The following is a 25,250-nucleotide window of genomic DNA, read 5'->3' as shown; positions in this document are numbered from 1 at the left end:
TTATTTATTTGTCAGAGAGAGAGAGAGCCCATGTACAAGCGGGCAAGCATGGGGAGCAGCAGGCAGAGCAGGGAGCCCTGATGGATGGCAGACTCTATCCCAGGACTCTGGATCATGACTGAGTCCAACAGAGATGCTTAACTGACTGAGCCACCCATGTGACCCTAGACCATAATACTTTTCAATCAGAAAATACTCTCTTTAGGTTCTCACATACCTGGTAAGGTCAAAGCAAATTCTGTTAAATGGAAGAATCTCAATTTTTATTTATTTTATTTTTATTTTTTGGTAAAGGTTTTATTTACTCATTAGAGAGAGAGAGAACACAAGCAGGGGGAGAGGCAGAGGGAGAGGAAGAAGCACATTCCCCACTGATCTGGGAGTCTGACATGAGGTTCCATCCTAGGACCTGGAGATCACAACCTGAGCTGAAGGCAGAAACTCAACCTTCTGAGCCACCCAGGCGTCCCAGAAGAGTCTCAGTTTTTAAAAATTTATTTTAAATAGGTAAATCTTTCACCTTCAGTATTTTTACAAGTTCTGGTTTTTTTTGTTTTTTTTTTTTAACCTGTATTCAGAGTATCCTTTTTCAGTAGTGAGGTCTTCAATATTTTTAAAATTTATTTTACTTTATTTTATTAGTTCTTTAATATTTTTAAAGATAAAATTCATCAGGTAAGTTGTGTGTGGTTTCTTTGAATGTTTCACAAATTTTAAGTGTACTTAATTTAAAATTTAAAAATTTTAAATAAAAAATTTAAAAATAAATTTATGAATATGTTCATAAATTTATACAATTGAAAAAGGAGTTCCCTCAAAAAATTCTTCTCATAGGTCAAGATATTCCAGAGTACAATGAATGAGTTTCAAAATTATATCATTCAGTCTTTTAGCTTTTAATGTACAGTTTGTTCAATTCTTATTTGCTTTTGAAGGGATATGTTTTAGTTATCTTCCTGTGCATAAGCTTTGTTTTCATTAACTGCATTTTACTGAAAGCTTCAAAGCCTTAAGTTGAATGCTTAAATTAAAAATTATTAACTGATTTTGAGCAAGATGCTACTAAGACTTAGGGAACTTGTTTCCAGTAATAATAATACCATCATTATAGGACATGTAGGTTTTATAAATTCACTCTTCATGGGGTTACTTGGTGATGGGCATCAAGGAGGACACTTGCTGTGATGAGTACTGGGTATTATACACAGCTGATGAATCACTGAACACTAGATCTAGAACTAATCATCACTATATGTTAGCTAATTAAATTTAAATTTTAAAAAGTCACTCTTCAAAGGCTCAAAGATTTAAAAAAATACTAAGTGATGATAGGCAGAAGAAAAAGCACCTCATGCAATGCTGAAGTATTTTTATGTATTTAATATCAGTTTGTTAAAAAAATTTTTGTTGTTTTTCTGGTATAAATAAAATGATCTCAGAATTTGACAATTATGGCTTCTGTTTTAATTGGTACATTATCACAGTGCATTTGGTTATGAATTACACTTTCAATTTGAAGTACATACATGTTTCATAGGTTTCTTAACTCAGTAAGTACATTGTTTTTGCTACAGTGCTGTGCTCAACCAAAATGTTGTTATTAGTACAAAAATAAAGAATTTTATCTTTAGCATTGAACTTTTCAAATGAAGTTATATAGGATCGCCAATGATGTTAGATGTTTCACATCCACAGAATAAACTTCTAGAAGCTTTACTTTGTTTCCATGAGCTGAAGAGAAGACTAAGCCATTATTGGAATTAATCTGACTGATTCTCTATTTAAACCCTCTGATGACTTTGAAATATAGCCAGTATCATTTAACTGTTTGAAAAATTATTTTACTAATGGCAACAACGTATTAACAGCTATAACTTTACTTCATACTTGAATTCGAAAAATTAAAATGAAAAATGAACAAAATTAATTTAGAATCGCTGTCATCTGTTTTAATGCTGCAGTGTTCTGTACAATAGCCACCAGACACAGGTGGCTCTTTAGATTTTAATTAAAGTTAATTAAATTTAAAATTCAGTTCCTCAGTTGCATGAGTGACATTTTAAACCCCACTTTAATTACTCAGGAGCCTGTTTGAGACCATTTCCATCCTTTAAGATAAAGTTCTATTGGACACTACTAAATTATGAAAAGTTCTGCCTGACAAAATGCAGACTCTGCAGCTGTAGAAGCATGGTTTTCAGGAAGTCACAAAATAACTACTAACTTACAAAGTAGATGCTCAGGTTTCTTCAGAAATTTTGTGTCTTCTGACTTCATATGGTTGGTGTTATCAATCCAGCCCCCATGATAAGCGTCAACTAACATTTTGTTCATGTTACAGTTCCATTATCAACTTCTTGAGAAGCAGAAATGTAGTATTTAATTTTTTGTTAAATGTGTACTTTTGTTAAACTTGTAGCTTTTTTTTAGTTGCTACTGTAAGGTACTTCATTCAAAGGCATAATCAATAATAAAGTTAACATTTAGTTTTATTCCTATAGTAAATGACAAAAACACAGAAGAATGTTTAGGCAACTCTAAAAGCTCAACTTAACTATTTAACTTAACTATTTGTTGCATATATTTCTCATTAATTCCACTGTATTTCACTATAATTTGCCATTGGTACTGCCAACTGGCACCTGCAACTTCTCCCTTGCTGGCCGGCTGATTGGGTCAAATAGTCAGTAGCAACAGTAATATGAAGTCCTTATCCCATCACTACTGAGGACTAAAAGAAATCACTGTAAGGCCTCTTGACTGACTTCACTTTAGTTTTTGTTTGTTAGTCCCTATTGTCTGCGAAAGGAGGTCTTAGTTATGTTGCATCAAGTAGTGTAAAACTGATGATTCACAGACCTGTAGCCTTGCAACAAACAATACATTATATGCTAATTTAAAAAAGGATTAGAATGGGGAGATGGGTTATCACTTGTCTTTTAGATTTACTTATGTGATAAAGGGAGAATTCTTTAATTGTACATGTTTCACTAGTAAACAAGATCATGGCAGAAGCTGGAAATGCAAAGAGGTCTGTCAAACCCACCTAACCAGTTTTGATGCAAATAATATTAATGTTTTTTTTAAAGATACTACATTTTATTTATTTTTTAAAGTTTATGTATTTTTTTTTAGTGACCTCTATGCCCAACATGGAGCTCAAACTCACAACCCAAGATTAAGAGTCACAGGCTCTTCTGACAGAGCCAGTCAGGTGCCCCAATACTAATATGTCTTAAAATTTAAAAAAATTGACCTATTCTAAACCAGCTGTATGCATAAATCAGGATTGTCCTAAGCTGGGGCACCTGGGTGGCGCAGTTGGTTAAGTGTCTGGCTTCAGCTCAGTTCATGATCACAGAGTCCTGGGATGAAGCCCCGCTTTGGGCTCTCTGCTCAGCACAGAGTCTGCTTTTCCCTCTGGCTTTTGGTTTCTCTCTGTCTCTAGCAAATAAATACAAACTTTAAGAAAAGAAAAAAAAAAAGGAATGTCCTAGACAAAAAGACTAACGGTTCTATTTATTTCCTATAGAAGGGAATCCAAGCTTCTACACTTACATTAAGATCATTGTAAATAGGATGACCCCCAATCTACATTTTCTTTCTCAATTTCCTGTACTGTCTGTTCTGCTCTAAGTGAACTCCCCCATATTTTACTAACTTCATATTCTGGTTCATGTGGTTTCCTCTGGAACTGCTCTTTTCACCAATCTCAGCATATCCAATTCTACTTGCCCTTTGACTTCCCCATGTAGACACCACCTTTCTTATGAACCTCTACAGTTCTTTATGTGGCTTCTCTTTGCCATTTGCCATGTTACTTTTTTATATTTTTTGCTTTTATATGTGTCAGGACACATACCAAATGAATAAAAGCACCAGGAATATGGGTTTAAAACAAGACATGAGAGATACAGGTGGCCATTTGATAATCAGCTTAGGATAACTGAGCTCTTGTATCCATCCACTTATTCATTCAACAAATATTTATCAAGGCTTCTATATGTCCGCTTGCTTTGTGCTAGAGGCACAGTGGTAAGCAAGGTAGACCTGGTCCCTGTTGTTAACAGAGATTACCCATTCAACTTTCTTATATTATTCCAGATAAAGAATTTTATGCCAAGGAGAAACTGTAGGGAACATTAAACTCACTTTTCGTTTTATAGGATAGGAGATTAGCAGGCCTTTTTATTAAGACCTATGTATGTAAAGTGAGAAAACATTGAGTAACACTTTAATTTTATTGAAAAGAAGATAAAGTATTCCCAAAAAATTAATAGGCCTGAAACTGGGTGACTTTTTTTTTTTCTTTCCTGAAACTTGGATGACCTTTTAATGAGTGTGTTCCCTTCACAGTTATATTGTGACTTGTGGAAGTGATGGTGATGTGAGGATTTGGGAAGACTTAGATGATGATGATCCTAAGTCCATTAACGTTGGAGAAAAGGCATATTCATGTGCTTTGAAGGTATTGGAAACATTTATAGCAAACCATGAGAAGTGATACTGCTGTTTGATTTTTTATAAATGTGTAAAGAATATTTTTGTTGAAGTTTTGAATGTGCTTTTTATTTTTTTCTCTTATGAAATCATAATATTCAAATGTGTACCATAATAATACAATAAATTTCCCAAAAATTTTACAAGTAAAATCTGAATCTGAATGGGTTTAAAATCTGAATGGGGGGCACCTGAGCGGCTCAGTTGGTTAAGCGACTGCCATCAGCTCAGGTCCTATTGGGATTGAGCACTGCATGGGGCTTCCTGCTTGGCAGAGAGCCCATTTCTCCTTCTCCCTCTGCCTGCTGCTTTGCCTCCTCATTCTCCCTATTTCTCTGTCAAATAAATAATCTTAAATAAAAATTTAAAAAATAAAATCTGAATGGTTTATTAAAGGTGATAAATGGTTTATTAATGGTAAACCATTTAAAATATTTGCAAGAAATTATACTTTTTCTTTTGAGATTTAAATGTTCCCTTTATTTTCCTTTGAGAGAAAACTCCATGGCATTCTCAAGTTTTTAGTTCACTAATTTAGACAACCATTTACACAAGAAAAGAGGAATATTTTAACTTTTTCAAGACATATACATATTTCTAATGTTTTTGTTTTTTTTAAAAAGATTTTGTTTATTTGAGAGAGAGAGAGACAGAGTAAGAGAGAGCATCAGAGGGGAGGTCAGTTAGCAATAATTGCGCCTTGGATAAACCTCATTGGCTACAATAGTGCCACTGCGCAAAGCTAAGAGAGGGAAGGTCAGAAGGAGAAGCAGACTCCCCATGGAGCTGGAAGTCTGATGCGGGACTCAGTCCCGGGACTCTGGGATCATGACCTGAGCTGAAGGCAGTCACTTAATCAACTGAGCCACCAAGGCGCCCCTCTAATGTTTTATGTAAGGTGTAAATAGGGGAATGATATGTAGGTTATTTGGAGAATGGAGACATGTTTTCAGAAGACTTTTGCAAACTAAGTATCTAAAAACCACTAAGCTTTTTATTTGTGATGAATTTTAACTTGAGTGTATTGTATTTGGGTAGAAAAAAGTATTTTCACAGAATTCATGTTTTTTTCAAACCCAGGTTCATTAAGGTAGAGGAATGAGATAGTCTTTAGATACTTAAGATGTTCTTTTAAAATTGTCCTATATAGGGGCATCTGGGTGGTGCAGTTAGTTAAGCTTCTAACTCTTGGTTTTGGCTCTGGTGGTGGTCTCAGGCTTAGATTGAGCCCTGTGTCAGGCTCCATGTTCATCATGGAGTCTGCTTGAGCTTCTCTCTTCCTCCCTCCCGCTCCTGTGCATTCTCACATGTGCTCTTTTTCTCTCTCAAATAAATAAATCTAAAAAAAAAATGGTCATATATAATGGAAAATATATTCCCAGAAGGAAAAATAGAAATGATCAATATATATTAGATACAAGTTAAATTTCACTAATAAGCAAAGAAGTAGAAATTAAACAATTGAATTTTTTTTTTCTATCAGATTAGCAAGGGTGAAAAATATTGCTAATTCCAGTATTAGTGAGGGTTTGGAGAAGTAAGTATTTGTAAAGGAAGAACACTTTCCTATCTTTTTCCTTTATTCTCACACTACTACCTTCCTCATAACATTTCCAGCACCAGGTGTGTGGGTTTTTTATCCTACACCAAGCATTTTCTGTAATACTGGCTGGGTGTCCTACAGTTCGGTTCAATTTGGACACTGACAGGAGTGAGCACAGACCTTAGAGTTCAGGGGCTCAGTCCCATGAGACTGACCCCCACTTCAGATAATAGCTGCAAGTAGTAGGTCCCCAGGTTACCCACAGCATCTGTCCTACTTGGCTATAAATCAGAGGATCCCACTTATTTGGAGTCAGTCTTTTGCTACAGTAGCTCACAGAATTCAGGGAAACACTCCTACCAGTTCATTATGTAGTGAAATATAGAGAAAGGATACAGGTGAACAGCCAGATGAAGAAGTACATAGGGAAGGTCTGAAAGGCTTTTTTTCCCCCCATGGAGTTGGGATCCTCTGCCCTCCTGTTAATGGGGATGTGTTCACCAACTGAGAAGCTCTTTGAACCTCATACCATTGGGATTTTTATGGAGGCTTCATTACATTGGCATAATTGATTATTAATTCCATTTCCAGCCCTTCTTCCTTTCTTGGATGATGATGGGATAAGGCTGAAAGTTCTGTTTCTAATCATGGTTTGATTTTTTTGATGACCAGCCCTCATCCTGAAGCTATCCAGGAGCCCACCAAGAATTGCCTCCTTTGAAGGGTCTTTTCTATCACCCAGGAAATCTCAGGGAATTTAGGAACTTGTGTCAGGAACTGGGATCAAAGACCAAATATTAGAGCAAAAACTGCCTAGTAGTCTTATCACTTAGGAAATTTCAAGGGTTTTAGGAACTCTGCCAGGAATAAGAGGCAGAGAGCAATATGTATTTTCTATTATTTTACAGTATTGCACAACAGTTGCTGGAAATGTAACTGGGGAGTTTTGGGTTTTTTGTTTGTTTGTTTGTTTGTTTTTTGTGGGGGGAGGGGCAGAGGGAAGAGAGAGAATCTTAAGTAGGCCCCACACAGGGCTCCATCTCATGAGCCTGAGATCATGACCTGAGCTGAAATCAAGTCCCCAGGTGTGCTTGGGGAGCTTTTTAAGAAGTAAATTGAGGGATGTTTGTGTGGCTCAGTGGTTGAGCTACTCAGTAGGTTGACCTGCTTTTGATTTCAGCTTGGTTCATGATCTCAGGGTTGTGGGATGGAACCCCATGACAGGCTTCGTCCTCAACAAAAAGTCTTGGGCCCCTTGGTGGCTCAGTTGTTAAGCATCGCTTTCGGCTTTGGTTGTGATCTCAGGGTCCTGGGATGGAGCCCTCCATCGGGCTCCCTGCTTGGCAGGAAGCCTGCTTCTCCCTCTCCCACTTCCACTGCTTATGTTCCTTCTCTGGCTGTGTCTCTCTCTGTCAAATAGTAAATAAAATCTTTAAAAAAACCAACCAAACAAGGAGTCTTGTCATACTCCTCTGCTCCTTGGATGGCGCTTCCCCCTCTCTCATTTGCCCCCTTTCAAATTAAAAAAAAAAAGGGAGTGAATTCATACTGTGTATAAAACATAGAATGCACATGGTCATTTCTGGCTATTTACTTTGAGGAAATTCTTTTTTTTAAGATTCTATTTATTTATTTGACACACAGAGAGAGATCACAAGTAGGCAGAGAGGCAGGCAGAGAGAGAGGGGGAAGCAGGCTCCCCGCTAAGCAGAGAGCCCAACTCAGGACTCAATCCCAGGACCCCGAGACCGTGACCCGAGCTGAAGGCAGAGGTTTAACCCACTGAGCCACCCAGGTGACCCCTTTTTTTTTTTCTTTTTAAGATTTTATTTATGTATTTGTCAGAGCGCATGTAAGGGTAGGGACAGGCAGAGGGAGAAACAGGCTTACCACTCAGCAGGGAACCTGACATGGGGCTTGATCCCACAACCTGGGATCATCACCTGAGTTGAAGGCAGTTGCTTAACCAACTGAGCCACCCAGGTACCCTTTACCCTGAGGAAATTCTTATATTCCTTCTATTTGTGTGGTCAAGTATATATATATATATATTTTTTTTTTTTTGGTCAAGTATATTTTTAAAATTACTGTTTATAAGTTAGAACTGATTGAAGTGTCCTTCAGGAGAGAATTTGTTTTGTAAAATTTTTTTTTAAAGATTTTTATTTATTTATTTGAGAGATGGCAAGAGAAAGCCCAAGGGGGGCGGCAAGAAGAGGGAGAAGCAGGCTCCCAGCTGAACAGGAAGTCCAACCAGGTCCGGGACTGGATCCCAGGACCCTGGGATTATCACTGGAGCTGAAGGCTGATGCTTAACCAACTGAACCACCCAGACGTCTCTATTTCATAAATTTTGGTAGACCCATGAAATGTATTTTTATGTAGCCACAAAAAAGAGTGAGCACTATATATCTGCAAAGATATTTACAATGAGTTGAAAAACGAAAGAGAGTTGCAGAGTGGTCTGTATTGTGTAGTCTTATGTTTAAGATAAAGGATACATATATACATAAATGTACATAAGAAAGCTAGAAAGACTTATCCCCAAAATGTTAGTGGAGATTATTTCATTAGAGTAGGGAAACTCATGCTTTGGCCAGAATAATTTCATTTTTTTAATTTTCTTATACAGTATGTATGCACTGCATTATTTGTGTATGAAAAAACTGTAAAGAAGGAAAAAAAAAGGTGGTCTTGTAATAGTTTTCTAGGGCAGCTGTAACAAATTTTCACAAACTCAATGGCTTAAAACAACAGAAAATTATTGTCTCACAGTTCAGAAGGTAAGATGTCTGAAAATAAGGTGTGGGCAGGGTTAACTCCAAGACCCTGAGAGAGCGTCTGTTCCATGCCTTTTTTTCTAGCTTCTGGTGGGTTGCCAGCTATCCTCAGTGTTCCTTAGTTGGAAGATACATCACTCCTATCTCTCCTTCTCTCTTCACATTGCCTTCTTCTCTGTGTCTCAAATCTCCTGTCCATTTTCTTATAAGGACACCAGTCATTAGATTTAGATCCTTAATTTACTATGTGTGCAAAGACCCTATTTCTAAATAAGACTATTTCTAAAAAATCCAGGTAACTGGATTTAGGACTTAGGCATGTCTTTTGGGGGCCATTATTCAATCCACTACAAGTCTGATAGTCTGTGCTTAAATGTTTTCTTTGGCTTTAGGAATAGAGTTTATGGTACTTCATTGAAATGACTTTACCACACAGCCATGTGAAGCTGAAAATTTTACAACAGATTTCCTTTTAAAATATAATTGCTTATAAATATACTTTCTGTTTTTGGAGTCATTGGTATAGGGAAGTATGGTCAGACGTTTTGTTTGAGAACAAAGTGGAGAAAATATCACTCTCCAAAAACAGTAAAAATGAGATGAATCAACTGGTAGTAATAGTTAAAGCTTGCATAGTATTTTACATTGTCAAGGCCTTTTAACAAAGATACGGGGAAGTATGTGAAATTACCTCCATTTTACTCTTGGAAAGGTCAAAAGTCTGAAGAAGGTCAGTTGACTCTGTTGGTAAGGAACACAGTGGTCAGGGGCGCCGGGGTGGCTCAGTGGGTCAAAGCCTCTGCCTTGGGTCATGATCCCAGGGTCCTGGGATTGAGCCCCACATCAGGCTCTCTGCTCAGCGGGTAGCCTCCTTCTTCCTCTCTATCTCTGTCTGCCTCTCTGCCTACTTGTAATCTCTGTCTGTCAAATAAATAAATAAATAAAAATATTAAAAAAGAATAAAGGAACGCTGTGGACTGGAGCTCAAGTCAACCTGTGTTTGGACCCATTCTTCTCAGTCTACTAGGGAGAAGAGTGATCTGACCAGATCCCCGATTCTTTTTGAGTGCTTAATTTTCTTTAGCTTTACTAGTTGAGAAAGGACTGATAATGATTTGGTTTCCCAGTAGATTTGTTGGAAATTGACTTCAAAGCACATCCTTTATTCAGGTCTCTTGGGTGAGTAAGTATAGATATATACTTTAATATTTTCACATGAATGGAGGACCAGTTAATGGTTACCAGAATTCTTTACTAGATCTAACTGAGGATGCTTAGTTGGATTCCACTGAGAGATCTCTCTGCCAAGTGAAGCACAGCCAGGTTGCAAAATTCCTGTACATGCATACATATAGTTGATGTTTCTGCAGTTTTGCCAAAGAACATGTAGCATCATGTGTTGTCTTGAGTTGGTTAGTTTTTCCTGAATTCTCTTCTTGTTTTCACATTTAAGTTATTGTTAGATTAGCTTCTGATAGATTTAGTGTATTGTGGATTGTTTAATTACTTGAAGAGTAGTTACAAAGTAGGCATAAACAGTTTTTTTCACTGATTTTCCAGTAATTGAAGATAAGTATATATTATAGTTCAAATCTGAGTCATCTGTACTGTTCCTTGAACAGATGTAGACATCTTCCCCAATTTTTCTATGTAGTAAAATGTCACTGTATTACCAAGTTTCTTTTCCACTGGACTGAGAGCAGGTGTTGTAGACAAGAGGAGGGTCTTACATATGTAAATATGACTGAGACCTATTGCTGTATGATATTTATTAATAAACTTGAGTAATTTGTTTCTTTGGCAGTTATCATTTAATCTCAATAATTGATTATGATTTATTAGAGCATGTAAGGCATTGGTAGACGATGATTTAGTCTGTCAGGACTTAGTTCCTCCTAGAGAAGTAAGTAATAAAATTAAGGTTCTAGGGCAGATACTTGACCTTTTATGATTCTTAGCCAAAGTCTATGCAGAGCAATGGTATCTGCTGATCATTTTCAGATCCTGAAAGTTTCTGTTCATTTAGTGTTTTTATTATTTTTAAAAAGGTTGTTTATATTTTTACTTCCAGTATAGTTAACCTACAGTGTTATATTAGTTCCAGTTGTACAATATAGTAATTCTCAACCATTTTACACTGTTCATCATTATAAGTGTATTCTTTTTAGGATCCTCTGATTCTGCTGTCTTCTTACTTAGTGTTTTTAAAGAGAAGCCATGGATTCTGCATTTAGATTTTACTTACTCCAAAGATATCTGATGATTTTATTGTGGAAACACAGTGGCAATGCTGTAGTCCAGCCATACCTTCTGATGTGCTGTTCCCTCACTGAGACTAGCTATGTTTTTTTTTTTTTTTTTTTTTTTTCTGAAAAGCTCCCTTGAGTCTCTTTCATGACACTTGGGGATGCATAAAAATACTATTTAAATAATTTTCTTGTCAGAAGTAAATGAAAATTCAGAGGCTAAAAATTTGGCTGATGAAGTGAGAATTAAATTGTGTAAAGGTAGTAAGTAAATTTTTTTTGCTAATAGGTACTTCAGGAAACTTGGACATTGAATGATGATTTTTCTCTTGACATTAAGTACAATTATAAGCTTTTATGTTTTTTATAGGATTGTTAAAGTATGGAGAGACTCAATTGATTAGGATTTTTTTTTGCCAATGTTTCTTTTAGAATGGGAAATTGGTCACTGCAGTATCTAATAATACTATTCAAGTTCACACATTTCCTGAAGGAGTTCCAGATGGTATATTGACTCGCTTCACCACAAATGCAAACCATGTGGTCTTTAATGGGGATGGTGGAAAAGTTGCTGCTGGATCTAGGTAAGGCCCTCTGATACCTGAAAAGGAAGTAATATTAGAACAGAATGGCCTCATTCATTGGCTTCAGTGTAACATTTTGAGTACTCTGTCCTGTGTGTGTGTGTGTGTGTGTGTGTGTGTGTGCGCGCGCGCGCGCGCGGTGGGGAGGGGCAGAGGGAGAGGAAGACAGAGAATCTTAAGTGGGTTCAATGCCCAACTCAGAGCCTGATGTGGGGCTCTGTCTCACAACCTTGAGATCATGACCCGAGCTGAAATCAAGTGTCAGATGTTTAACTGACTGAATCAACCAGGTACCCTGCCTAATTTTTATATTCAAGTCTTTAGTAAAGGTTTTTGAGGGCAACCTTGTGCTTCTTTGTTAATTGAGATAGACTGTTTTGCAGACAGCCTGTTCAATAAATGCTGAAAAAGATTGGGGAAACATGATAGTTTGATACGAAATTTTAAAAATCATTTTGGGAAGAACTTCAGTTGTCAGAATTTTTGTTGTTTCTCTTTATGCTTATTTGTAATATGAAAAAAGAAAGGAACTAATGAATTGCTGAGGGGAATAAAAGGCATAGTACTTTTTTTTTTAGAATTTATTTATTTATCTTAGAGAGAATGTGCATGAGGAGGGGGAGGAATAGAGAGGGAGAGTGAAAAATCTCAAGCAGACTCCCTGCTGAGCATGGAGCCCAACACAGGGCTGGATCCCAGGACTTTGAGATCATGACCTATGCCGCTATCAAGAGCTAGCTGCTTAACCAGCTGAGCCACGCAGATGCCCCTGACATAGTGCTCTTAAAAGTGGCTGTGACTTAAAAATAAAAACGGTTGGGACTTTAATTAATTAATTAATAATAGAAGCTTAAGGTGTAATGAAGGAAGCCACTTAGGAAGTATTTGTATTTTAAAGGGAAATCCTGAGTTGTGTTTTTAGTATCTTTACAGAGCCAAGATTAAAAAGTAGATCCTTAAATTTGGATGCCAAATTTTACATGTTGCTGTAAAGAAATTATGACATTTACTCTTGTGATTTTGAAATATTTGGGTATTTGGGTATTGTGATTTTGAAATATTTGGGTAGATGTAGGAGAGGTTTTTGCATGGGTATTTATTAATACTCTGTTATACATTACTCTTACTGTTCATAGTGATTTTCTACTCAAAGTTGTAGATGTGATGGATTGCAGCCAACAGAAAACATTTCGAGGACATGATGCTCCTGTTTTAAGTCTTTCCTTTGATCCTAAGGACATCTTTCTGGTAATCATTTTTTCCATTTCTTCTTTTCTTTTTTTCAGTATTTTTAAAATTATAAGGGAATTAGTGAAAAATTTCACACAGTTGATAAAAAGGCTATTTGGTTTATCAGTTGCACCAATTACCTTATGGTATTATGGTTGTAACCATAGAGAAATTTATTTTATTCTTGCAGGCATCAGCTAGTTGTGATGGATCTGTCAAAGTGTGGCAAATTTCAGATCAGGTAAACTTATCAATTTGAATTTAAAACCTTGTGCTCATTTCTGCCTTAAATGTGATATTACATAGCATGGAGTCAAATTAATAATTCTTTTTCTTTATAGTTGATCAAATCCTGTAATAACCTAATGTGAAAATGTGTTGAAGGGTAATTGTGTTTATACCCAATCACATGGGAAATAGATTTATATTTCAGTTTTAGGTTTTATAAATAGGTGGGGGAAAAAAAATCTGTCAGTATATATTTACTCTATTATGAACTACCACTTGTTGGGAAGTGGTCTCTGGATTGGCAAAGGGAACAATTAATTCTTCCTGAGGCATTCTAGAGATAATGTGGCTGATGAGGAAAGTATCCCCCACAGGGTATGCCTCAATAGCCACTGTTTTTTCTGCTCATGTTTGAACTGTTTTAAAGAGTTGACTTTGATACCTTAACATTTTATAGATTTCTTAACTTTAATTTTGTAGATGTTTTAAGAATTTAATGTATCGAGTTTTTTTTTCATGTGTGTATATACGTGTATTCAGTGAGTATATGGTTTGCTTATTCTATATAGGAAATATACTTATTTAATTAAATATTTAAGATTTGTGCTTTTTATACCTCTGAATTATTTAAAGTAATTTAGGTCAATCCTATATCATAGTTAGATGAAAGTGAATCAAGTTGCTTTTTTCATGCTATATGTCAGTTGAAGAAAGCACCTCTGAAATATATTCCATTCTGCATATCTCTTTGGGAGAAGTTTCATAAAGGGAAATAAATTTTCTTTTTTAAAATATCAGACTTGTACTATTAGTTGGCCACTGCTACAAAAATGCAATGATGTGATAAATGCAAAATCAATCTGCAGACTTGCTTGGCAGCCAAAAAGTGGGAAGGTAAGTGACTCTTACTTTTCAACCTTTGTTTTAGTTACTTGTAGTTCTTGTCAACTTTGAATGTGAAAATAGTAGAATTAGTTTTTGAAATTATAACTGTTTCATTTAGGTTGTAAGTTTTAGTGCCCAAGCCAACCAATAAGTATTGAAATGCTTTAAGAAACGTTTTAACTTTGGGGGTGCCTGGGTGGCTCATTTTGTTAAAGCGTGTGACTGATGGTGTGGGCTCAGACCTTGATTTTTCAGGATTGTGGGTTCAGGCCCTGGGTTGGGCTTCACGCTGGGCATGGAGCCTACTTTAAAAAAAAAAAAAAAGGAAACATGTTAACTTTGTAAAGGTTCTTTCTGAAGCATACATTTTGTATGAGTTAATTTTATATTCTTTATTTTGTATATAATGGAACAACTCGGGAAAGTCTTGTTATGTCTACCACTTTATTAGTAGCATTTAACATTTTAGTAGCACCTGATAGACAATAGAAAGGTAGGAATTGTTTGAAAAGAGGATGGAGGATGCTTATTATTTACAAATGAAATGGTTGAATATAAGATCTTAAGAAATCAACTGAGGGAAAAATATTATTAGTAAGAAAATCCACCACGGCATTTGGAAACAAACTAATATGCAAAACCAGTAACAATCCTGTATATAAAAAATAGCCATTTAGAAAATATGGTGGGGCTCAGTTGGTTAAGCGGCTGCCTTTGGCTCAGGTCATGATTTCAGCGTCCTGGGATCGAGTCCCACATCAGGCTCCTTGTTCGGTGGGGAGCCTGCTTTTCTCTCTGTCTCTGCCTGCCACTCTGTCTGCCTGTGCTGGCTCGCTCACGCTCTCTCTCTCTGACAAATAAATAAAATCTTTTTAAAAAACAATTATTAGAAAATATAGTGGGGAAAATGGTGCATTTACTGTGAAATCAAAAAAGCTGAATTAACAAGGGTAAACTTACCAAAATGTGAAAGGGCTGTATAATGAAAACTTTAACGTGCTATCGAGAGGAGTAAAAGAAGACTTAAATAGAAAAATATATTCCATTTTTAGAAGGGAATTTTCGATATAAAGATGTCAGTTCTTTCCTAAATTAACCTATAGTTTAGAGAACATTCAAATGTGAAATATGAGTAAGATGTTTGAAGGGGACCGTAGAGCTATTGTAAAATCCATGTGGAGAACAAAGTCTTAGAAAATAAAAGTGTTGGAGTCTAATCTAGTCAGATACACATATTATGATGCTATGAGAATTAAAGGGTGCCACTGAGTCATGGATAGATATCTGTTAAATAGAGAAATAGATCCAGTATGTAAAGAGTTAGTTTATTGAAAGGTGGAGAAAAGAAGACTGAGTAAATATATTGGCAAAGAGTATGAATACCAGGAGCTGAGAATCTTTGAGAACCATCTTAAAGGCTTCCTACTACATGATGAATCGTGTTTGCTATATAATTCTTTCAATTTTTCTTTGTAATTGAAATTTTACAGGAAGATTAATAAACTTGACGGTATAAAAAGCACACATTTTTGTATGAAATATTTCAAAGAACGAATGACAAACTGGGAAAAATGTTTGAAAAAATATGACAAAGAGCTAATTTTCTATTTATTTATTATTTATTCATTTGACAGAGCATACACAACTGGGGAGCTGCAGAGGGAGAAGGAGAAGCAGACCCCCTGAGCAGGGAGCCTGACATGGAGCTTGATCCTGGGACCCCGAGATCATGACCTGTCAAAGGCAGATGCTCAACCAGCTGAGCCACCCAGGTGCCCCAAGAGTTAATTTTCTTAAAATTCAGAAAGTTCTTATAAGTCGGGGCACCTGGGTATCTCAGTAGGTTAAGTGTTTGACTTTGGCTCAGGTCAAGATCTTAGGGTCCTGGGATCAAGCCCTGTGTTGGGCTCCACACTTAATGTTGGCTTGTCCCTCTGCTCTCCTCCCACTAATCTTCTCTCTCATACACTGTCTCTCAAAGAAATAAATAGTCTTTTTAAAAAAAAGTTCTTAAAAATCAGTAAGATCTGGGGTGCCTGGCTGGCTCGTTTGTAAGAGTATGTAAATTTTGATCTCAAGGTTGTGAATTTGAGCCCCACGTTGGGTGTAGAGATTACTTAAAAGTAAAATCTTCGGGGCACCTGGGTGGCTCTGTTGGTTAAGTGTTGCATTGCTCAGGTCATGATCTCAGGGTTTTGGGATTGAGGCTCACATTGGGCTCTCTGCTCAGCGGGGAGTCTGTCCCTCAGCCTGTCTACCCCTGCTTGTGTTCTTCCTCTTTCCCTGAAATAAGTAAGTAAGATTTTTGAAAAATAAATAAAAATAAAATTTTTCCTTCTTTTTTTTTTTTTTAAGATTTTATTAATTTATTTGACAGAGATATAGCGAGAGAGGGAACACAGGCAGGGGGGGTGGGAGGGGGAGAAGCAGGCTTCCCACTGAGCAGGGAACCCGATGCGGGGCTTGATCCCAGGACCCTGGGATCATGACCTGAGCCGAAGGCAGACGCTTAATGACTGAGCCACCCAGGTGCCCTAAAATAAAACCTTTCAAAAAAAAAAAAAAAACCAAGTTGGTAAGATCCTAATAGAAAGATGGTCAAGGACATGAATAGGCAGTGTATAGAAAAAGATAATACAGATGACTTTTGACATATGAAAGTATATGCAACCTTTCATACCAAAAGAAATGCAAATTGAAACTATTGTGATAGCCTGTTTTTCATTTATCAGATGTCCAAACATCAAAAGTTTGATTATATACTATGTGGAAGTAGGTGTGGCAGTTTTTTATCAGAATGAACAGTACTAGTTCTAGGCATAAATCCTGTAAGCATATTTATATATATGCACTGCAGGGTATGTATAATGAAAATGTTGTATCACTCTTTGTAGTAGCAAAAGAATAGCAACATCCTAAATATTTATTAATAGGAACTGATTAAATAAATCCTGGTATTCCTTTTTTTTTCTTTTTTTAAAATTAAAATATAATGTATATTTGTTTCAGGGGTACAGGTCTGTGATTCATTAGTCTTACACAACTCCCAGCACTCACCATAGCACATACCCTCCCCAGTGTCCATCATCTAGTCACTCCATCCTTCCCAACCCCTCCTCTCCAATAATTCTCAGTTTGTTTCCCGAAACTAAGAGTCTCTTATGGTTTATCTCCCTCTCTGGTTGTCTTGTTTCATTTTCCCCTGCTTTCCCCTATGATCCTCTGTCTTATTTCTCAAATTCCTCATATCAGTGAGATCATATGAAAATTGGCTTTCTCTGATTGACTTGTTTCACTTAGCATAATATCCTGTAGTTCCATCCATGTCATTGCAAATGGCAAGATTTTATTTTTTGATGGCTGCATAATATTCGTGTGTGTGTGTACACACACCACATCTTCTTTATCCATTCATCTGTTGATGGACATCTAGACTCTTTCCATAGTTTGGCTATTGTGGATATTACTGCTGTGAACATTGGGGTACATGTGCCCCTTCGGATCACTACATTTGTATCTTTAAGCCTGGTATTCCTAAAAGTAGGGTATTCTGCAGTTGTTAAAGTTAGGTAGATCTGTATGTGCTCACTGGGAATAGTCTTCTGATACATTGTGAAATAAAAAACATTAAGCTATAGAGCAGTAGGTGTATAAATAGAATGCTACTGTTTTGTGTGTGTGTGTGTGTGTGTATGCTTTATTTTTTTAAGATTCTATTTATTTGACACAGAGAGAAGAGAGAACAAGCACAAGTAAGGGGGAGTAGTCGAGAGAGGGAGAAGCAGACTCCTGGCTGAGTAGGGAACCTGATATGGGGCTCGATTCCAGGATTCTGGGATCATGACCTCAGCCGAAGGCAGACACATAACTGGCTGAGCCACCCAACCACCCCTGTTCTTATGTATTCTGGTGCAGTCTATGCTTATGTGCACCTTTGGGAAGTAGAAATAGGATTTAGGGATGGGAGGGAGACTTCCTTTTAATGTATGCCCTTTGTAGCATGTGAACTCTTAAGACTACTACATTCTGTGTTAAAGTGATAGTTGAGGAGTTTTGTGTGTATTTTTATTTTGCTCATGAAACATTAATTAAAAATCAATACAGTTAACATAGTGTTTCTGTTCATAAATAATACATAGTTTTCTCTTTTTTGTATAAACATGGAAAGAATATATGGTTTTTATTCTGTTAGTCTGCTTTTTGGAAGAATGTCTAAAAAAATCAACTTCCTTTTCTTAATATATTTAAAGCATTCTGGATCTGTTTCTTTCCTTTTGGCAAATGAGGTAGATGTTTAGATCCAAAGGGCTTAGATTCCTGAGAAGTAGTATCAGAAATATGTAACTGTAAGTGCTCTGGTTGTCAGTGCAAGCAATAGAGTGATCATTCATTCTTTGCTTATCAAAATTTTAAGTGTTTTTCAGAGTTTTGTTAGTTGCCAAATAAAGTACGATTTTGGTTTTATGTTTTGTATTCTTATTTGGATTTTTTTTTTTTTTGCTTTTTTTCTCTCTAATTTAATGTAAACTTTCGTTTAAATCATTTGTCTTTCCTAATAGTTGCTGGCAGTTCCTGTGGAAAAGTCTGTTAAGCTATATAGAAGAGAAACGTGGAATAATCAATATGATCTTTCAGATAATTTCATCTCTCAGGTAGGTTTTTTTTTTCCTCCCCCTCAGGTAGGTTTTATAAGTGAAACTTTCATTAGGCTAGCAGGAGTATTACACTTTGCCTAAATATAGTTGTAGTGAAGTATTGTTGGACATGGAGAACAACTCCAGATTGTTGTGCATGTGTCCACCTTTTGCCCCCTCAGTAAATAGGTAACTGGACAGTAAATAGGTCTTTGTTAGGTTCTGTGTGAACTCTTTCCTTGTGGAAAAAAAAATTAAGATTTCATTTTTATTTATTTGTCAGAGAGAGAGCACAATCAGGCAGAGTGGCAGGCAGAGGCAGAGGGAGAAGCAGGCTCCCTGTTGAGCAAGGAGCCCGATGCAGGACTCAGTCCCAGGACCCTGGGATCATTACCTGAACTGAAGGCAGCCGCTTAACGGACTGAGCCACCCAGGCTTCCCTCCTTGTGATATTTGATAAGAAAGTCTCTTAATTTATAAGAAGTCATATTTAACCCTAACATAATATTAGAACGTGTTATTTTCACATTATCAGTAATTAATTAGCCATTATTGTTTAGTGAGTTTCATTGATACTTGTGATCACAGATAGACTCTGAAATGTTAGGGCAGGAAAGTTTATTGGTCTATATTCTCTCTCTCTTTTTCTGTTATACATTCCCATTTGGCTCTCAAGGAAACAAGAGGTCCAGTAAATTAGCAATGGCTTAATATGGTTCACTTCACTCACTGTGGTTCTCTTCATCTTGAAAGGGACGGTTGCGAGGGTACTTTTTATGATCTGTATTCTAGGATAGTAACAGTTTTTAGATTTTGCTTTTAAAATTGTGTCAATATAATTTTCTCATGGTAAACAAAGTAATAGCTGCTAGTGATAGTTAAATATTACTGAAAAAGAAATTTAGAAAGTCTTGCCAAACTGTCCTGCCTTTATGAATCACTTTAATTAGAAGTTACACAGAATATGGGTTGTAAAAATTTGAATTTGGTAATAAAAATAAGTGTTTAGTTTCGAATTGTGCAGATTGTTATTTATTCATTGTTTTTCCTCATAGGCCCTAAATATAGTAACCTGGTCTCCCTGTGGGCAATATTTAGCTGCAGGGAGTATTAATGGTTTAATTATAGTTTGGAATGTGGAAACCAAAGAATGCATGGAAAGGTATGATTCAACATATCTTTTGTCCTTTTTTTTTTTTCCCAACTAATCTCTATACCCAGTGTGGGGCTCAAACTCATGACCCTGAGATCAAGAGTTGGATGCTATACTGACTGAGCCAACCAGACACCCCCCCTTCTTTTTTTTATTGTTTTTGTTTTTTTCTCATTTCTATTAGATTTTTTGTTTTATTATGAAGCATTTCAAATTTTTGCAATTATTAGACTGTTAGAATACAAACATATAGTATATAGTTATTAGTTTGTCAGAAGTCATTTAACCTTTCTAATTAAAATTAACCTAAAGCAATGTATAGTTTATATACTTTGGTACTGTTTTAAGAACTCACTTTTTAATTTTAGGGTGAAACATGAGAAGGGTTATGCAATTTGTGGCCTGGCATGGCATCCTACTTGTGGTCGAATAGCTTATACTGATGCAGAAGGAAATCTAGGGCTTCTGGAGAATGTTTGTGAACCCAGTGGAAAGACATCAAGCAGTAAGGTAACAAGTAATAAATAGATGGTGGAATAGTTTTTTCAAAGTCTTTTATTGTCATATGGGTTTGGAAAACACCACAAAATACATTACTTTCTTGGACAATCACAATTCATGTTATATTAGATGTTCAGTAATTACCTGTCATAAAGAAAATTATTTAAACTTGTTTGACCTGGGGTGCCTGGGTGGCTCAGTGGGTTAAGCCGCTGCCTTCGGCTCAGGTCATGATCTCAGGGTCCTGGGATCGAGTCCCGCGTCAGGCGCTCTGCTCAGCGGGGAGCCTGCTTCCCTCTCTCTCCCTGCCTGCCTCTCTGTCTACTTGTGATCTCTCTCTATCAAATAAATAAATAAAATCTTTAAAAAAAACAAACAAACTTGTTTGACCTAATGCTTCCTAAATATATTTTACTGAGAAACTTATGGATTCCCCTCCATAGAATGCCTATTAATATTCCTTGGCTTTATAAGGAATACCACTGTGAAATACTATTTTAGTATCCTGGTTTTCTGGAGGTTGTTATTTAAATAAATATAGATAAAAATTAGGGTTAATAAGTATAGCTTAGTTTGGCCTGTAAACCTTTTCTGCTCTGAATTAGCTTTAACTCTTAGAGCTACCCTTATATCTCTTAATGCTTAGCCATCTGGCGTTACTGAACTGCTTTAAACAGGCCACCTTGTTTTATACAACTCCTTATTTTTGTTTGTTATTCCTCCTACATGGCAAATATACCCAGTCTTATTTTAAGTCTTGGTTTAGGGTTCCAGTTAAAGATCATTTACTTAACCGCCCCCCCTCCATTTATGTCTACTCGGATACTGATACTGGAACCCCTGGAAAATAGAAGCATGATGGGAAACTTAAGTTTAGTTTCTTAAAAAGTCAAAAAATTGACTCCTAAGACCATAGTTGGGGGAAAGCAGAGATGCAATTTAGACTGCCTGCCTGAAATAGTATTTCACTGCCTGACTGAATCCCTTAATGATTTCAGAATTTGGTAGCACTAGACACATCTAAAACTGGGGCTATAAACAGAAGGTTGGTTTAGTAAACAAGTAGATATCTCCAATCTCAGCATTAATGTGGACACCTAATGTGCTCAAACAAGTAATATCTCCAATCTCAGCATTAATGTTCCCTCACTGTCATGTATATTCTGGCAGAATGCTGGAAATTTGTTCTCTAGAAAAAGTAAAACAGAGGTCTTTGGTTGGTGCACTGGGTACAGTTGAGTAGCATTGGGTGGAGGAGGAATACTGTACTGAAAAGGATTAAATGAAAGTGTATATACTTGGAAGTTAAAATTCCCAGCCTATTTTTCATAGTTGGCCCCTATGGCATTGTCAGCTGGTTTTAGGCTTTTCAGGCAAGAGATTGGAATTGGTTTTGGGGAATCTGTCCAAGAAAGAAGGCTTAAAGAGAGAGGATTCTTAACTCCAGGGAAAAAAATTACAAAAGGAAGGAAAAGTGGTCATAATATGCCACATTTATAAAATGAGGATGGCAATAATGTCTACCATGTAGAGTTTTATTGTGAGGATTATATGAATTATGTATAGAATTAGAAGGTCTCTAACACAACACTTTATAAGTTATAGTCAACCATGAATAGCTGTTAGTATTTTTATTCAACGATGAATATCATCTATATGGTCATAATAATCTCTATATTGGGAGGATTGGAGTAGGAGAATAATGTACATACATACAAGAGAATAGGGGTGGTTGAAAATTATACCAAATCCTCATATTTCCTAATATATAGAAGTTAATAGAATCTATTTAATAGATAATAATTAAAACTGAAAAGCCAAAAAAAAATAACACTAGAATATTATTTAAAACTATGGAGGAAGTTATCAAAAGAACTGTCCAATAGAATAGAAAAGTAAGTTGGAGGCTGTGCAGGAGGACTATTTTCATTTTTATAATAAACCTGACTAATTTATATGCATGTGTAACTGATAAAAATGAAGTAAATTGTAAAACAGTTTTTAGTTTAAAGGTTACCTCTTAAAAAACCTTAACCCTTAACTGCTCATTCTTTTCTTTTTTGCTTTTATTCTTCATAGTACATATTCCTATCATAATACATCTAATACTTTATGGACATCATCGTAAGTATAAGGCAAAAGTCCTTTTTTTTTTTTTTTTTCAGTGTTCCAAGATTCATTGTTTATGCAACTGTACCCAGTGCTCCACACAATACCTGCCCTCCTTAATACCTACCACCAGGCTAACCCACCTTCCCGCCACTCCCTTCCAAAACACTCAGTTTGTTTCTCAGAGTCCATTGTCTTTCATGCTTTATCTCCCCCTCTGGTTTACCCCAATTCACTTTTCCTTTACTTTTCATAATGTCCTCCATGTTATTCCTTATGCTCCATAAGTAAGTGAAACCATATAAAAATTGACTCTCTGGTTAACTTATTTCACTCAGCATAATCTCCTCCAGTACCATCCATGTTGATAAAAAAAAGTTGGGTATTCATCCTTTTTGATGGAGGCATAATACTCCATTGTATGTGTGGACCATATCTTTATCCATTCATCTGTTGAAGGGCCTCTTGGCTTTTTCCACGGTTTGGCAACTGTGGCTATTTGCTGCTATGAACATTGGGGTACATATAGCCCTTCTTTTCACTACATCTGTATCTTTGGGATAAATACCCAGTAGTGCAATTGCAAGGTCATAGGATAGCTCTATTTTTAATTTTTTGAGGAATCTCCACACTGCTTTCCAAAGTGGCTGCCCCAACTTGCATTCCCAACAACAGTGTAAGAGTGTTTCCCTTTCCCCACATCCTCTCCAACACTTGTTGTTTCCTGTCCTGATAATTTTGGCCGTTCTAACTGGTATAAGGTGGTGGTATCTCAATGAGGTTTTGATTTTAATTTCTCCGATAAAATTCCTCATTTTTTAAAAAGAAAATCCAAAAAAAGTTTTTAACCCAAGTGAGTATGTAAACTCCTAGGACTAAAGATAAAATAGTTAAATATTTAAAAAAAGCAAACCTTCCTAGAGCATTTAGTTCTTAATTATTATTTTCAGATCATATGTTTAAATATAAGAGTTTAGAAGCATTTTTTATTTCTGTTCTCTCCTTTCTAGTTTTCTAGAACACAATTTTATGTATTTCCATCTAAAAGATTTGTGATAAAGTCTTTTTGAATCTGTTGATGGTGCTCTCATTAGAATTTTATACCAGGGGTGCCTGGGTGGCTCAGTCATTAAATGTCTGCCTTCGACTCAGGTCATAAACCCAGCATCCTGGGATCGAGCCCTACTTTGGGCTCCCTGCTCAGCGGGAAGCCTGCTTCTCCCTCTCTGGCTTCCTCTGCTTGTATTTCCTCTCTTACTCTGTCAAATAAATAAATAAAATTTAAAAAAAAAAAGAATTTTTACCAAACTATAAGCTTCCATTGGCTTAACATTTGTACAGTTATACAGTTGTAAAAAAAATTGTTATACAATAACAAATGTATTGAGCATTTGTACATTCATTTATACTATGGGAGTCACCTGTGAGCTCTACAGTGTATCTGCTTAGTTTTCTTTTTTTTTTTTAAGATTTTATTTATTTGAGTGTGAGAGCATGAGCAGAGGGAAGGACAGAGGAAAAAGCAGACTCCCTGCTGAGTAAGGACCCAGACATGGGGCTTGATCCCAGGACCCTGGGTTCATGACCTGAGCTTCAGCTCAGACACTCAACCGACTGAGCCACCCAGGAGCCCACTATTCACTTTTTAAAGTGATCTCATCAGCTTTCTGAGTCAGTAGGGCATGCATCTCTTGATCTCAGGGTTGTGAGTTCAAGCCGCTCGTTGGGCATGGAGATTACCCAACAAATACAGTAATGTGATCTAAAAAACTGTTTACAGTCATCTGGGGTCTACAAAGGTAGATTCTACATCTACATTGTTCATATTCCCAGTAATCAGGGATTAGTGTTGAATTTTCTTGCGTCCTTTGTCTGTTGGTTCTATCCATTTACTTTTATAAGCATCAAAAGAAAGCCCACAAAAAAACTAGCTTTAACTGAGATCATTGAAAGCAAACATATCCTACCTAAGCAGTATAAAATCAATTTAATAAAAGTAAATGAGAGAATCTTATAATAAAAGACATTTTTAGGGACTTAAGGTGACTTCTCTGGAGAATGACCTTTGAGGAGTAAAATCTTACCTTGTATTTGGGTATATATACAGTAGTTCTTTACATATCTGTCCTGCACTCCTGTCCCATCCTTAGTCTGTAAGGCACTTAAAGTAATGACTAGTTCTCACATAAATATAAATACAGTCCTTGTAAATACATTTATTATTCTTGTCAGGTACATTTGCTTACATGGTAGAATGTATAGGTGTGTATTACAGAATTGCCATTTGAGTAAAGGAGTCTATCTAAATAGTTCACTGATACTTTGTAATTTGTGTTAATTTGTTCAAGGTATCTAGCAAAGTGGAAAAGGATTACAATGATCTTTTTGATGGAGATGATGCAAATAATGCTGGTGATTTTCTAAATGACAATGCAGTTGAGACTCCCTCTTTTTCAAAGAGGATTATAAATGATGAGGAAGAAGATGATGACCTCATGCTGGCCTCAGGTCGTCCTAGACAACGAAGTCACATCCTAGAAGATGATGATAATTCAGTTGGTATGTGTTGATTTTGTGGATATGATTGTGCATCCCATTGATTGATCTTTTCAATTTTTCATTGAAAAGATTTTTTTATTTGAAGTCATTATTAAATTTACAGAATGTAGCTAATGCAGTGTACAGAGGGAAATGTGTAATATCAAATACTTGGGGGCACCTGGGTGGCTCATTGGGTTAAGCCTCTGCCTTCGGCTCAGGTCGTGATCCCAGGGTTCTGGGATCGAGCCCCACATCGGGCTCTCTGCTCAGCAGGGAGCCTGCTTCTTTCTCTCTCTCTCTCTGCCTGCCTCTCTGC

At 36.4% G+C, this 25,250-nt stretch overlaps 1 protein-coding gene and 1 pseudogene across 2 annotated transcripts in view; one reads left to right on the top strand and one right to left on the bottom strand.

Annotated features, from left to right (window-relative positions):
• The window catches only part of WDHD1 (WD repeat and HMG-box DNA binding protein 1), a 65,967-nt gene that overhangs the window by 5,684 nt on the left and 35,033 nt on the right, over positions 1 to 25,250 (top strand). Inside the window, exons 3-11 of one of the 2 annotated variants that reach the window (XM_045069677.1) lie at positions 4,357 to 4,468; positions 11,502 to 11,653; positions 12,790 to 12,901; positions 13,074 to 13,124; positions 13,910 to 14,005; positions 18,556 to 18,648; positions 19,686 to 19,792; positions 20,152 to 20,293; positions 24,742 to 24,952. In XM_045069677.1, coding sequence (XP_044925612.1) covers positions 4,357 to 4,468; positions 11,502 to 11,653; positions 12,790 to 12,901; positions 13,074 to 13,124; positions 13,910 to 14,005; positions 18,556 to 18,648; positions 19,686 to 19,792; positions 20,152 to 20,293; positions 24,742 to 24,952 — 1,076 coding nt within the window. The remainder of the gene's footprint in view (positions 1 to 4,356; positions 4,469 to 11,501; positions 11,654 to 12,789; positions 12,902 to 13,073; positions 13,125 to 13,909; positions 14,006 to 18,555; positions 18,649 to 19,685; positions 19,793 to 20,151; positions 20,294 to 24,741; positions 24,953 to 25,250) is intronic. The other variant, XM_045069688.1, reaches the window with a different exon arrangement.
• LOC123390610 lies at positions 5,073 to 5,244 on the bottom strand (annotated as a pseudogene).

Source organism: Mustela putorius, unplaced genomic scaffold (assembly GCF_011764305.1).
Source record: "Mustela putorius furo isolate JIRA1106 unplaced genomic scaffold, ASM1176430v1.1 tig00000129_pilon_pilon_pilon, whole genome shotgun sequence".
Classification (NCBI taxonomy): Eukaryota; Metazoa; Chordata; class Mammalia; order Carnivora; family Mustelidae; genus Mustela; species Mustela putorius.
Note: the sequence above shows the minus strand (reverse complement) of the source record. Positions and strands in the feature narration are given on the sequence as shown.